The 13,305-nt window shown below is 37.9% G+C and overlaps 1 protein-coding gene across 1 annotated transcript in view; it reads left to right on the top strand.

Moving 5' to 3' along the window:
- The window catches only part of GPC3 (glypican 3), a 561,164-nt gene that overhangs the window by 27,010 nt on the left and 520,849 nt on the right, over positions 1–13,305 (top strand). The window contains exon 2 of the mRNA XM_037821919.1: positions 7,273–7,434. Coding sequence (XP_037677847.1) covers positions 7,273–7,434 — 162 coding nt within the window. The remainder of the gene's footprint in view (positions 1–7,272; positions 7,435–13,305) is intronic.

Here is a 13,305-nt window from a genome sequence, read left to right as displayed (position 1 = left end):
GCTTAATATTACTTTAATGATAAAATTGCATTATTATTTTTAGCACAGTTTACCTTTGTTAGCAAAAAATACATAGTCTGCCGTTCATAAAGCAGACCTTGGCAATGAGATGTGTAAGACCATCATATATATGTGTGTGTGTATACATATATATATATATGCTTATGGAAAATATTTCAATTTTCAATGTTACTGAGCCTTGATGATCCATTCTCTTCTGTTGAATATGTTTTATCTGCTCTTAGAAAAGTGTAAGGATCAAGGTCTACGCTAATATTTCTTTTGTTCTTTAATGTGCTTTCTAATGTGATTTTTGACAATTTATAGTCATTAGCTATAAATTGCAGGCTAGTAAAATAACCAACATATAGAATATAATAAAGGTAATTAGAGAATCGGAGAAATGGAAGTGACCTGCAGGGGTTATTTAGTCCATTTCCCAGCTTCAGGCCATAAGACTAATCTTTCTAAACAGCACTCTTCATCATATTATGTCTCTGCTCAAGAACCTCCAGGGGTCCTTTATTGTCTGTGGGGTCAAGTCCACAAGCCTCTGCCTTCATTCAGGGCTCTCCAAATTCTGGCCCATCTTACCTGATAAGCCAGCTATACCCCCAGATCCCAGCCTCACTCTAGGCAGGTTAGCCTTACTCTTCCATCCCTCTAGTGCTAAATGCATTTCACTGTCGAAATCCTTCCCATCCTTTGCATCCACTTCCTCCTGGAAGTCTCCCTTGATCCCTAGAGCCTCTGGCAAATATTTTCTTATCTACAGCAATTATTGTGTATATTGCATATTTAAAAATCAACTTTATTGAGATATGACTTACAAACAATAAAATAAACCCATTTTAAGTGAATAGTTCAAGGAGTTTTGACAAACGTAACTACTACTCCAGTAAAACTATAAAACATTTCCATCACCTCAGAAAATACACTACATATTTTGTCACATGACCATATACCAATGTTTACTGTTTTTCTAGCTATTTTTTTCTGTGAAATCTGATCTCTCAGCATGAAACTATTGTCTATTTGTTTATCTTATTTTTAATTAACATATATTGAATATTTACTTTGTACCAAGAAGGCTAAGAGTTTTACATACATAATTCCACATAATCCTTGCAATAACTCTATAAAGTAAGTACTACTGATATTCATATTTCATAGATAAGGACAAAAAGTCATGTAAGGTTAAGTAACCTACCCTTGCTCCCACAGCTAGCAAGTCCTGGTGCTAGGACTAAACTGTAAGCACCTTGACTAGAGGAACCATAGCTTAAAGAGCTCTTGCAATTTCCTGCCTGCTGGTTCCTAGGATGATGCTGACCTTCAGGCCATTAATACTTATTGACTTGGAATAGAATCAAGTAGAACTGACACATTCAAACAACTCCATAAACACTGTTCACTCTCTTCTTCTTGTTAGGGACAGCAGGGCTCGGGCCTGGAATGGGGTCTCCAAGTGAGTGTGGTGGGCCTACTACCTTACAGCAAAGAGGAACTGAGGTCCAAGTCCTGAGGGAGGTGGCTAAGGGAAACCAGGAGCAGTCTAAGTAAGATGGCAGGTCTTTGAATGAAGCCAACAAAGAGCAAGAACTGGGCCCAAAGAGAAGTCTATGATAGAGGTCAAAAAGGCAAAGCCACTGGTAGACAAGCCGGAAGAGATCCCCTAACACAAGAGTGTGCGTCAGGAGGGAGCTGGGGATCACCTGTCGTCGAGCCTTTGGGATGGAGCTTGGCTTAGATACACTTAGGAATAATTCCCCAGAGAAAAAGCTGCCCATAGATTAAAGAGTCCCTCTCAGTTGTGGGATCCAGAACTGGATCCAATGTACCAGCAAGGCATTTTCTCATAATAATTAGAAATTACTCCATAGTCCTTTGAGTGAAACATCTGTTTGCATATCTTCAAGATGTTTGCAAATTGATTTTTGTGGTATTTTCTAATATTTTTCCAAAATAAAAAGTTAAGCATACAGATGTCAAATTTTCAGGGTCAGCTGTCTCTACACCTTCTTTTCAAATACGGACACAAAGTTCTTTGCTGGTGTTCTCAGTCTGCAGCTCTCTTTAATTCAACACTACGTGCTGAACGGGATTGACAGACAACAGGGCACCCCAAGGGAAATGGGAGTCACTCTCTGCTCTTCAGGAATTTGCAATCTAGGAGAGGAGATTATAGTATGATGGCACTTTCTAATCCTCCAAAATAAATGGGAACTAGCAGTCCTGTAATGACTTCAGTTATTTTATTTTATTTTATTTTTTTAGCATCTGGGAACGCAAGATTTTAAGCCCTAAAGAGCTGAACCTTTCTGGCTCATTTAAATAGTCAATTGCTAAGTCTTCTCCTTATCTCTATCCCAGGCTATATTGCTCATCTCTATTCCTATTTCCCAATTGAATTCTATTTTTACCAAAAAAATAAATAAATAAAATGTGAGCACCTCTTTGATGAGTGTGGCCCACGACTACTTTTCCTTTCCATCTAATAAAGAGGCTGTTGTCCTTTAACCTTCTTTTGTTCCTGATATATTTAAAGAATGATTTTCTATTTACTATTTGTCTTTTGTAAATTGAGTCTTATTTCTTAAATTGACCTTTCTGCTTTTACTCATACAAGTATGTAACATCATTTCTTGGTATACTTTTGGTCACTTGCCCTTGGTTTTACTTGTTGTTCAACTTGTTTGGAATTCAGTTCCCAGGACAATTCTTTGCTTAGCTGATGAGGATTCCCTTTAAATTCTTTCTCTATTTCTTTCTATTTTGTTTGTGCATATGTTCATGCATTGAAATGGCCATATTCTATTATTGTCATTTCATGAAGGCATATCTAGTTCTCCTGGCCCCCTTTTTTCCTTATGCTGCTTTCTGGTGGGGTTTTTTTTTGTTGTTGTTAAAGCTGCTATGTGAGTTATGTGAAATTTACTTAAAACATAATGTTTTTACCCTTAACATGTAATTTTCTCCTTCCTGGCTTAGAGATTCTGAATTCTTATCAGTTTATGGATGTCTTATTTCCTCAAATCTATAGCTAAATCTTAGCCTCCCAGATCACTTGTACCTGTTTACTGATTAATCAGGCAGTGATAACTGGGAGGGAGGGTAAATATTACTCTGTATGTATTTCTTATATTTGGATATAACATAATATACTTTTTTTAAAAAAAAGGTAAATCATCTGACATGTTTTCCTGAAAGTTCCCATTTGAGATTTTATTCCTTTAAATATTTTGGCTGAACTGCTTTTTGATGTGGTGGGAGTTTATACCATGATGAAACTCGACCAACTCAGGGAAAGGACACACTACAAGCTCTAAGCTATTTTATGAGTTATCATATCAACGGCAAGCCAAACTGGTGTCATGGGAATTCAAAGAGTCATTCCTGGGCTTCTGTGGGTAAACTGATTGGCAATGTGTTCCCTTCTAAGAGCTAAGCAACCCAAAGCACTTCATAAAGAAAAGATCTCTTTTACTATTTTATAACTCCACTAGCTAGAGCTTGTGGGAGTAGGAACAGTACTAATAGCCACCCTGCCAAGTAAACCCTACCATTCCTGAACACTGGAAGTTCATCACAAAAACAAAGTTTGAGAACATGAAGGATTTTATCCATAACATTTAGTTTTGTGAACTTACTAAAATAAAGATATTTGAAACGACACTACTTAGGGATCTGCTTATCAAGAAAGTAAATAAACCCTTGCTAAATGGACAGGAACTTGGTATATGAAAAGTATCCACTATATAAGATTTCTCATACCTGTCCATGTGTCCCAACCAACCTGTTTTAAATCTAGATTAGCCCTCTTTCCCAAGGGGACTCTTTCCCTTTTTGGGCCAGTAAACTACATCAATTTCTACAACTAGAATGGCATTATATTTTGAAACCATGTGTAAAAAGAACACAGGAAGCTGGAACTGGCTGTTTCTCTGTTTTGTTTTGTTTTGTTTTTTCTTTTTCTGAAGTTAGTCATAAAGCTCTTAAGCTTAGACCATATTTAAAATTGGTTTAAGGCCTGTATATGAGATTGACATTTATGGGAGATAAATCTGAACTCTGTCTCCAGACCCCAAATTGTATTTTGACACATTAAATATCACCTTTCCATTCGGTACCATAAATTGCATCGCTGGATAAGATTTGGTGATATGTATTATCTGTGCTGTCCTTTACTACTTTTGTCAGCAGCTCCCTTGAGGAGGGGAAGTAGAAAGCTTGGAGTCAATACTCCGGACTCCAACAGTGACGCCTTGTGAGGCAAAGCTTGATGAATTTCATTCTTAAATTAAGAAAACTTGGACACATACATTAAGTCAAGACCATGAGTAACTGGAATTTCTAAAGAAATAAGATGTAATAAAAATAAATTTGCTAGTAACCTAGGGTTAACTAGTCTCCCCTTCTTCTAAACCCCAATTGTTGAAAAACTGTCTAAAATGTCTGATTGTGCTTTTATATCTTTACTTCAATGCTTGTCATTGACCTTACTTTGCTGAGGACTTTATGGGTCTTTGGGGGAGTCATGCTTATATGCCATATACACTTTTTGTCACCTTACCCAACTGTATTACATCATGGCACTCATTTACTTTGCACACGATATTTATCTGTGTTAATCCCTTTAGGCAATGAGCTCATTGGGGCAGGGACCAAGTCACTCTTGTTCTAAGTTGAACCTCTAGCATGTAGCACAGGGCCTGGCACACAGAAGATATGTTAGACTGGATCTTCTGAGAAGCAGACACCAATGTGGAAATGGATATACAAGAGATTTATTGGGGGAAATGCTTGTGAGGGAAAATGAGGAGTTGCTGAAGGACTTTGGGAGAGCCATCAGACCATGGTGCAGAGAAGAAAAGGTTGAGTAGGAAGAATCTTGGACTGCAGTGAAGTCTGAAGAAAGTTTTGGCAAGGCCAACAGGGTGCCCTCAAGCCAAAATCCCCTGTCAGCACCATCCCATGTCCCACAGGACTGGTCCTGCCTTAGTATCTTTGCCATGCTCAGTCACTGGCTGGGAGCAATCCCTGGGAACTCTAGTCTTGGCACAAGATGGTGGTGAGCTCAGAGCACAGCAGGTGGGGCCAATTAGTCAGTTACATTCCTCACAGTAGAAGATCTGAGGTGCCCATTTTCATGGACACCACAGAAGGTGTTCAACAAACTTGTTTTGAAGGAAGAGTTTGAGTAAAATGGAAGTTGCAAAGAGGAAAGACATTGTGCTTAATGTTCATTGACCCCAAGTATTTGCTATATTGGTGGAGGATATAAATTTCGTGGTATTCTCCCTTAGTTCCCTCAGATCTCTGCTCAAATGCTACATTATCAAAGAAGCCTTTCCTGACTTCCCTATATAAAATAGAACTGTCTCCCCAAGCAACACATTCCCTATCTCCCCTATTTTGTTTTTTTGAAAATATATTTTTATTTTTCAACACCTTTATTGGGGTATAATTGACAAAAATTCACTGCACATATTTTAAAGTGTACAGTTTGATAATTTTGACATATTTAGACACCCATGAAACCATCACCGCAATAAAGATAATGAACATATCTATCACCTCCAAAAATTTTCTCACTCCCCTTTGTAATCCTTCCCTCCCATCCCTCCCCCTCCCCTCCAACCCCATCCTAGCAATCACTGAATTGCTTTCTGTAAAGCAATTCAGAAAACAGATCAGTTCCATTTTCTAGACTTTTATATAAATGGAGCCATAAAGTATGTACTTTTTTTGATCTGTCTTCTTTCACTTAGCATAATGTCTTTGAGGTTCATCTATGTGTTAGCATGTATCGGTTCATTCCTTTTTAATGCTGAATAGTATTCCATTGCGTGGACATACCACAGTTTGTTTTCCTTCCTTTCTTTTGTTTTATTTTCTCCATCATATTTATCACTGTTTGAAATTTCATGAGTATATCCTATTCCACGAGGGCAGGGACTTTGCTTTTCTTTTACTGCTATATTCACAGTGCTTGGCATATATTGGCACCCCATAAATATTTTTGAATGAGTCTCATTTATTCCCATGTCTATAATTTTCATTCATATGCTGTTGACTTCCATGGATGCAGAAGTGTGTTGAGTCAACAGTGAATAGTTGAGAATGGCAAAGGTTTCTATCATTGGGAAACTTAGTGGATGAAGATCATTAACTGAGATACAGAATATAGGAAGTGGACCTTTTTGTGTGCATATGTGGAAGATACTGAATTCAGTTTTGGATTTGCTGAATTTGAGATTCCCATACAGTTGTTGAAAATGTGAGATTCTATAGCTCAGGAAGGAGGCGAGGGCTGGATTAGGGAGCTCATCTACCACATGGGTTTAGATAAGATCATCCAGGAAGAAGAGTTAGAATGAGGGAGAGAACTCAGGACATTTAAGCAATAAGTAGTGTGGGAAAAGCTCAGGGTATTTGCACTAAAACAAGGAAGGAAGAGAATATTTTAAGAAGGAAGGACTGGTCAACCATATGGGATGCTACAAAGGGTCTCATTGGATGAGGTCTGGGAAAAGGGCTCTGATTCCCTAATTTTGGAATAGGTGAGGAGATTATTCATTTAGCATATCTTTATGGGGATGTGAAAATGGAAAAACATTCTGCATCATAAGGGAGATAGTGATGAAGTATCTCAAAATTGCAGAGTAACAAGAGATTGGCATTTGTGATAGAGCTAAGATGTTGGAATTGTAAGGGACATTGGTGATTGAGTGTTAATATTGCTTTTTCTGGATTTTCGTCTGTGAATCTTGCCCCAGACCTTGAGCTAAAACGACAACAACAGCAACATAACTTGATATGAGATTGATGCTTTAATCATTCATCCCAAAAAGCAACTCTGGTTAACCCAGATATATGTTTCATTTGGAAATCATATCTGGAATTTTGAAAATTGTTTCTTGGTCGTGTTCTCATTCATAAATTATAAGCAGCAAAAAAAATTGTAGGAGTGAAGATTGATCTTTTAACAAACAAATTAAATATTGGTGTTCAATGATGTATATTTGGTGCTATAAATTAGTTTATGCAGAATTTATGAGTCAAACCCAGGCAATTAATTCTGATGATTATTCAAAAAGAATTAGTCATAAGGATAATTGGGAGAAAGCAGGGATTAGTTAAGATAAACACTAATCTTGAATAATCAAGATTTTACTGTATTTTGAAAGAGATGCTTTGTTTTGCCTAGTTTGCCTCTTTTGTGTATGTGACATTCTGCTTACTGAAACATGAAAAACTTGTTTGTTTCAGGATCAGATTTGCAAGTATGTCTCCCCAAGGGCCCAACATGCTGCTCAAGAAAGATGGAAGAAAAATACCAACTAACAGCACGATTGAACATGGAACAACTGCTTCAGTCTGCAAGTATGGAGCTCAAGTTCTTAATTATTCAGAATGCTGCAGTTTTCCAAGGTGAGTTCTGGGAATCTCTTCAGATGTGCTGCTGAATGGCATCATCATTTGGGTACCAGGCTTTTAAGTTCTAATTATAATTTATAAATATAACCATTCCAGCATTAATGCTTGATATAAAAACCTCCCAGTGAGAGATCCTGGCTAAGGAAAAACACAATTTTTAGGGAAGCTTCATTTCAATTTTGGAAAGGTGGGCATTGTCAAAAATCATTGTCCAAGGAGGTTCTATGTACCTGTATGAAACCGTTGTGAATCTTTGAAGAAAGAGTAAATGATACTTTTTGTCAGTAAGTCCATAAGACTGTTTTAAAAAAACAGTTTACTTAAATACAGAGTCTAGTTTTCTCCAGGGCTGAGTTAGATACTTAAGGAACATGCATGAACTTCTTCTGACCACTAGGACCCTTTCCATTTAAGAGGGGAAAACTGACTTGTTGGTCCAACATTTTCCTATTTGTGTGATTGGTTATCTCTCCTGTCTCTCTCTGTCTCACTTCTTACCATGCCTGTGGATAACTATTGGAGAAGCTTCTGGGGCATTGCCAGAAGGAGTAGGAAGTTACATTTCTCCCTGCTAACTTGTAGGCCTATCATAGCAGGATGGGGCAGACCTCCCTCAATGCAATGACCCAGCCAGGGATGATGGTGATGATGGAGGTATTGTCATAGCCAACACTTACATAACACTGTGTGCCAGGTACTCTTTTAAGTGTTTTACATATATTAATTAATTTAATCCTCACACCAACCCTATGAAATAGATATACTAATATACCTATTTTCTGGATTAGAAAAACCAAAGGCACAGAATGGTTAAATAACTTGCTCAAGGTCATACAACTAACAAATGATTGGAGGCAAGATTTGAACCCAGGCAGCCCGACTTTTAGAGCCTCACCTTTTAACCACTTCAGTGTGCTGCCTCCTGTGACTGGGAAAATTAATTATGGATATTGGACTTTCTCCTATCCTTGCTCTGGCAGATGGAATCCGTTGCCTTTTTCTTGCCCCCAACACAGAGAGAATTGGAATCAGATAGAAAAATGACACTTCTGATGACTTGACCTTGTAAAGCTTTAAATTTATGGCATCTTTGCAAGAATTAACCTTGCTGAATTGTAAGGTAGGTTCATTATAGTTTATTTTGTGTATTATAATGAAATTCTTAGAATTAGCTAAGGAAGTTATTCAAATTAGCTAATAAAGCACACATTCACAGCAATTTCTTGGGTCAAAGCCTCAGGGGATGTTGAGTTGATTACATGAAGTATGATATATAAGCTTGAAGTATTTGTTAACCTATTTATGCAGTCAGACTCTTGTGAAGAGTTTGTTGAGACTAACAATTTGGTGATAGAATGAATAATTTAGGCTGATTTTAAAAATACATGTACCATTCATGTAGTTCTTAGATTGGTTTTGGAGCTGATCTGCTGGCTGAAAGTGGGATGATAAGAAGCAATGTGACATGGGAATTGGGTAGAAGCACAGAGCTGAGTCTTAGTCTTTGGTGCCTCAAGGTGCTTTTTAGAATTGAGTGTTTGTGGCTTGTTTACTTCTCAGAGTAACAAGGCCCACGGCTGGTATCTTGCAACCACTGCTGGATGGAGGGGGCAGGTAGAATGATCACCTGGTGTTCCGATATGCAGAGGCACTGCCATGGCTCTCCACCTGAGGGCCCTGGGTGTCAGCATTCTGCATATTGTGTTTTATTAGGCTTTGGCCAGCATGAGAGAATAGGAGGGAAAGGCAGTTCTAATAAGATTTTGATTGGATTTGCTTCCAGCTATGGTTGCTGTAGTGTGGAGGTTGAAAACCAGTCATGTGAACAGAGAGTGGAAAATGGGGGACAGCACCCTCTAGTTGAATCTATAAATGCACACACATGCGTGTGCACGCCTCTTTTCTTGAATTGTGTGAACAGGCAGAAGGATAACCCTAGCAAGTGAACATGGAGAAGACAACCAAATGCTGTCTGAAGTCATCATTGCTAGTGCCCTTTACTTCCCACCATTTGTACTTGTTTTTTACTCTCATTTCATTCCCTTTTCTTACTCTTCTCCTGCCTTGCTTTTAGAAAAAATAAACCCCGTGAGAAAAAATAAACCATGGTCCCAGACCTTAAGGCACTTGTGCCATGGTTGGAGAGATATTGGCCCCAAATCCTTTCTGTAACAAATATTTGGAAAAATATTTGTAACAAATATTTGTAACAAATATTTGGAAAAATCAGATAATGTATTATAAATTGCCAAGAAAAAGAGCATCCACTTCTTTTTTCTTACAATTATTATTCCAGGGAATCTTAATTGGGGCACAATTGTTGTTTTCCCTAAAATACATCCCCTACCCAAGATTCTAGTAGACCAAATTATCAAGAAAATTGCCCAATACTTTACTCATATGAAATTTGATGTGGTGGCTTTGTGAGCTATTTTCTCCACCACATGAAGCTGAAGAAAGCTCATCCTGATCTTGGCCTAGATCCACAATCTCTTTAGGATTCTTTCACTGGTTCACATTGGGAGCATTTAAGCTGTGAGCCTTTTCTGCAAATATGTGCACAGTTTCACAAGCAATCCTTACTGCCTCAATTTGGATTTTATGTCTTCGTTTGCAGGAAGCCTTTGCCCTCACAAATGAGCCTGGGGCTCTTTGTTACAGTGGTTGGAGTGCTCTATTGCTAGTGTTGTTTTGATGATGATTGAAGCATTTAAAAAACTTGGTCTTTATTTTCAATCTTTGTATTGCCTCGTTTCCTAAATTTAATTTACTTAGATGTACTTAGTAAAATGAGGCAGCACGATCGTTTTTGTTTCCGCTTAATTAATTCTTTTTGAAAAACTCTACTAAAAGTAGATTTTCTTGTCTCTTTTTCTTCTCCTCTACCTAATATTATTAATGATGATGATGATAATAGTAATAATAGTGAAAATTTATTAAGTGCCTGCTATATGATGCTTATTTTTGCATAATTATCTCATTTAATTTTCCCAGCAGCCCTATGAAGTTCATACTGTAATTATCTGCATTTTATAGATGAGGAACTCATTGATGCCACAGCCTCTTCTAGGCCATCACGTGACATGGGTTTCCTTGTTCTTAGTGTGCTTGAAGTAAAATAAAATAAAGAAGTTGCAAGATTTGTGGTCCTTGTGAAGAAAAATGGGATAGAATTCTGAATTTTTCATATCTCTACCACCTCTACACATTCAAATCCTGAGTTCTATTTTATTTGTAGACTTTCATTATGACTTTCAACCTTGTACTTTCAGGAAACATTTCGGGTATATCCGAGATTTTTGTGTATGTTGGATGTTTCCAGTCTTCTTCAGGGTGCCTCTGCCTTTGGGTGGGCACAGACTCTTCAGAATGCAGCAATGCTTCACCTTTCTGGAAATTGCCTATCCCGCAGCTTCAACTCTCTTTGTCAGAGAGGAGGAATAGTGGTTAAGCAAAAAAATGTCTCTGAGAACCTAAAATGCCATGGAGCTCCTGCTTGTGAAGGTGACTCATCTGAGAGCAACTCAGGGACTTGTTCAGAGCCTACTATTGTTCTAAACTTATGCAGTCTTTATGCTTGATCACCTAGTTTCCTAGCCAGCAGTAAATAATCAGTTAAATAGAAGGGCTATGGAAGATGAGTAGAGGGCGGCATATATGAGCAGCAAGAAGTTATAAGTGGCAGGAGGGAAGGAAGACATAAAAGTGGACAAAAGTAGATACCTGAAACTATCAAACTACAACCCAGAACCCATGAATCTTGCAGACAATTGTATAAAAATGTGGCTTATGAGGGGGGACAGTGGGATTGGGGGGGCCATAGGGATCACACTCCTGTTTGTCTAGTTTGTGGATGGATGAGTGGAAAGGTGGGGGAAGGAAACAAGCAAACACACAAGGGCACCCAGTGTTCTTTTTTACTTTAGTTGCTCCTTTTCACTTTAATTATTATTCTGGTTATTTTTGTGTGTGTGGTAATGAGGGTGTCGGGGATTGATTTTGGTAATGAATCTACAACTACGTAATGGTACTGTGAACAGTCAAATGTACGATTTGTTTTGTATGACTGTGTGGTATGTGAATATATCTCAATAAAATGAATAATAAAAAATATATATATAAAAAAAAAGTGGACCAAAGAACTCACTGAGTGTCACAGTTTGGAATATTTAGTTGAGAGGTAAATACTCCTTCATGCCCCAGTAACCCCTGGAGTGTAGTAGTTTCAACCATTGATGTTCATAATGTTGGTTGTGAACTAATGAGGAAAGATCAAATTATGTCTCCCATTCTTTTCTTAAATTTTTCATTTTAAATGGAAAAAGCTAATTTGAGACAGACTAGACTTGGAATCAGAGAAGTTTAAGTTCTAATTCTTGTTCCACATTTATGAGCTTTATGCCCTTGCGCAGTTTACTTAGGCTCTCATAGCCTCAGTTTTTTTTTTTTTAAATCTGTAAAGTGGGGATAATAATCACAGTCCTGCTTACCTTGTAGAGTAGAGAAAATATATGTGAAAATATCTTGAAAGCTGTGAAGCACTATATACATGCATTACTATCTAGAGAGTTCATATTTGTGGATCACTGTAGATCATATTTGTGGATCACTGTGGATCACACCACCCCAGGTGGTGACAGATAAATGACGCATTTCCATCACAGACATCAATCTGGACAAGACTGGCATACACAGTGTAATTCAACAACTTTTGCCACATAAAGATGGTATACAGACAGCTCCAGGGCACAGGTGAGAGAGTCCTTAGGCAAAGAACATTTTGAAAAAGGTATTTATTTTATTCATTCTTGGATGTGAAACTGAGCTGTTCAAAATGTCAATGCAGCCAGGAGCAATCCTTTTTTTCAGCTTCCCGAAGCTTCTCTTCAGGCCCATCTGGTATATTTCACACACAAACAAGAGACTAGATCAGGCAGTGTTTGCTGTGTTCAGGCCATATTTTAATTGCACTTTCTGGTCCACACTGTCATGGCAGAGAGAAGGAAAAGATGGGTCTAAGTCTAGAGATGCTCAGTTGATCCTTGCCCTGTGTTGGAAGGCTTTCTTCAACATGCTTTCCATGGAGGAGATGAAAAAGTTGTCTCTGAATGGAGAGGGAGGCGGTGTTTTTGTGCTTCTTTTGTTTCTCCTCTACCTTGTTTTCTGTTTCCATCTGCTCTTGGCAGTTCCTACACTCTTTTTTTTTCTGTCAGATTACTGTCTCTCCCACTCTCTCTAAATAAAATTGACCTTGGTTAGAGCACCCTTTCCATCAGCTCAGAGCAATTTCTCCACTCATTTCTGCTTGAAATAACTGGTTAGGGGCCTTATTCAAGCAAAGCTTTTTTTCCTTCACAGTTAATACATGACTAAATAATTGCTCAAATGTTGATAAACATGTTTTTGAGATTCAATCATTTGTTAATTTAGTTTTCATAATGTAGTGGGGGGTTTTAAGTGAATACTGAGCAGTTTTTCTCCATTTCACAATTTTTTCCCCCTGACTAGTTTGACAGTCCTTCTGCCCAGGCTCCAGCTCTATGCAGGCTGAGCCCCACTGAGTCACTGACTCAAACTACCAGCCATTCTGTCACAACTCTTTCTTCTTTGAAAATAACGTACGGGAGAACATAATTACATTGATGTCTAATCAGAACTTAATTCATTTGTCAGGGCTAAATATAAGAACAGTAAGCTGAATTGAAGAATTTTAGGAGCACTAACCATGACCATGAGTGAGGTTATATATCCTCAAAATTGTGAATTATTAATCAAACTGCTATCTGTACTGCAAAGCTCTAGTAATCCCATTATACAAGGACAGATTTCTCATCAGAGCCCAGAAGATGTTGGCTTTAATTAGTG

This window comes from Choloepus didactylus, chromosome X (genome assembly GCF_015220235.1).
Source record: "Choloepus didactylus isolate mChoDid1 chromosome X, mChoDid1.pri, whole genome shotgun sequence".
In the NCBI taxonomy this organism is placed as follows: Eukaryota; Metazoa; Chordata; class Mammalia; order Pilosa; family Megalonychidae; genus Choloepus; species Choloepus didactylus.
This window is presented reverse-complemented; position numbering and strand designations above follow the sequence as displayed.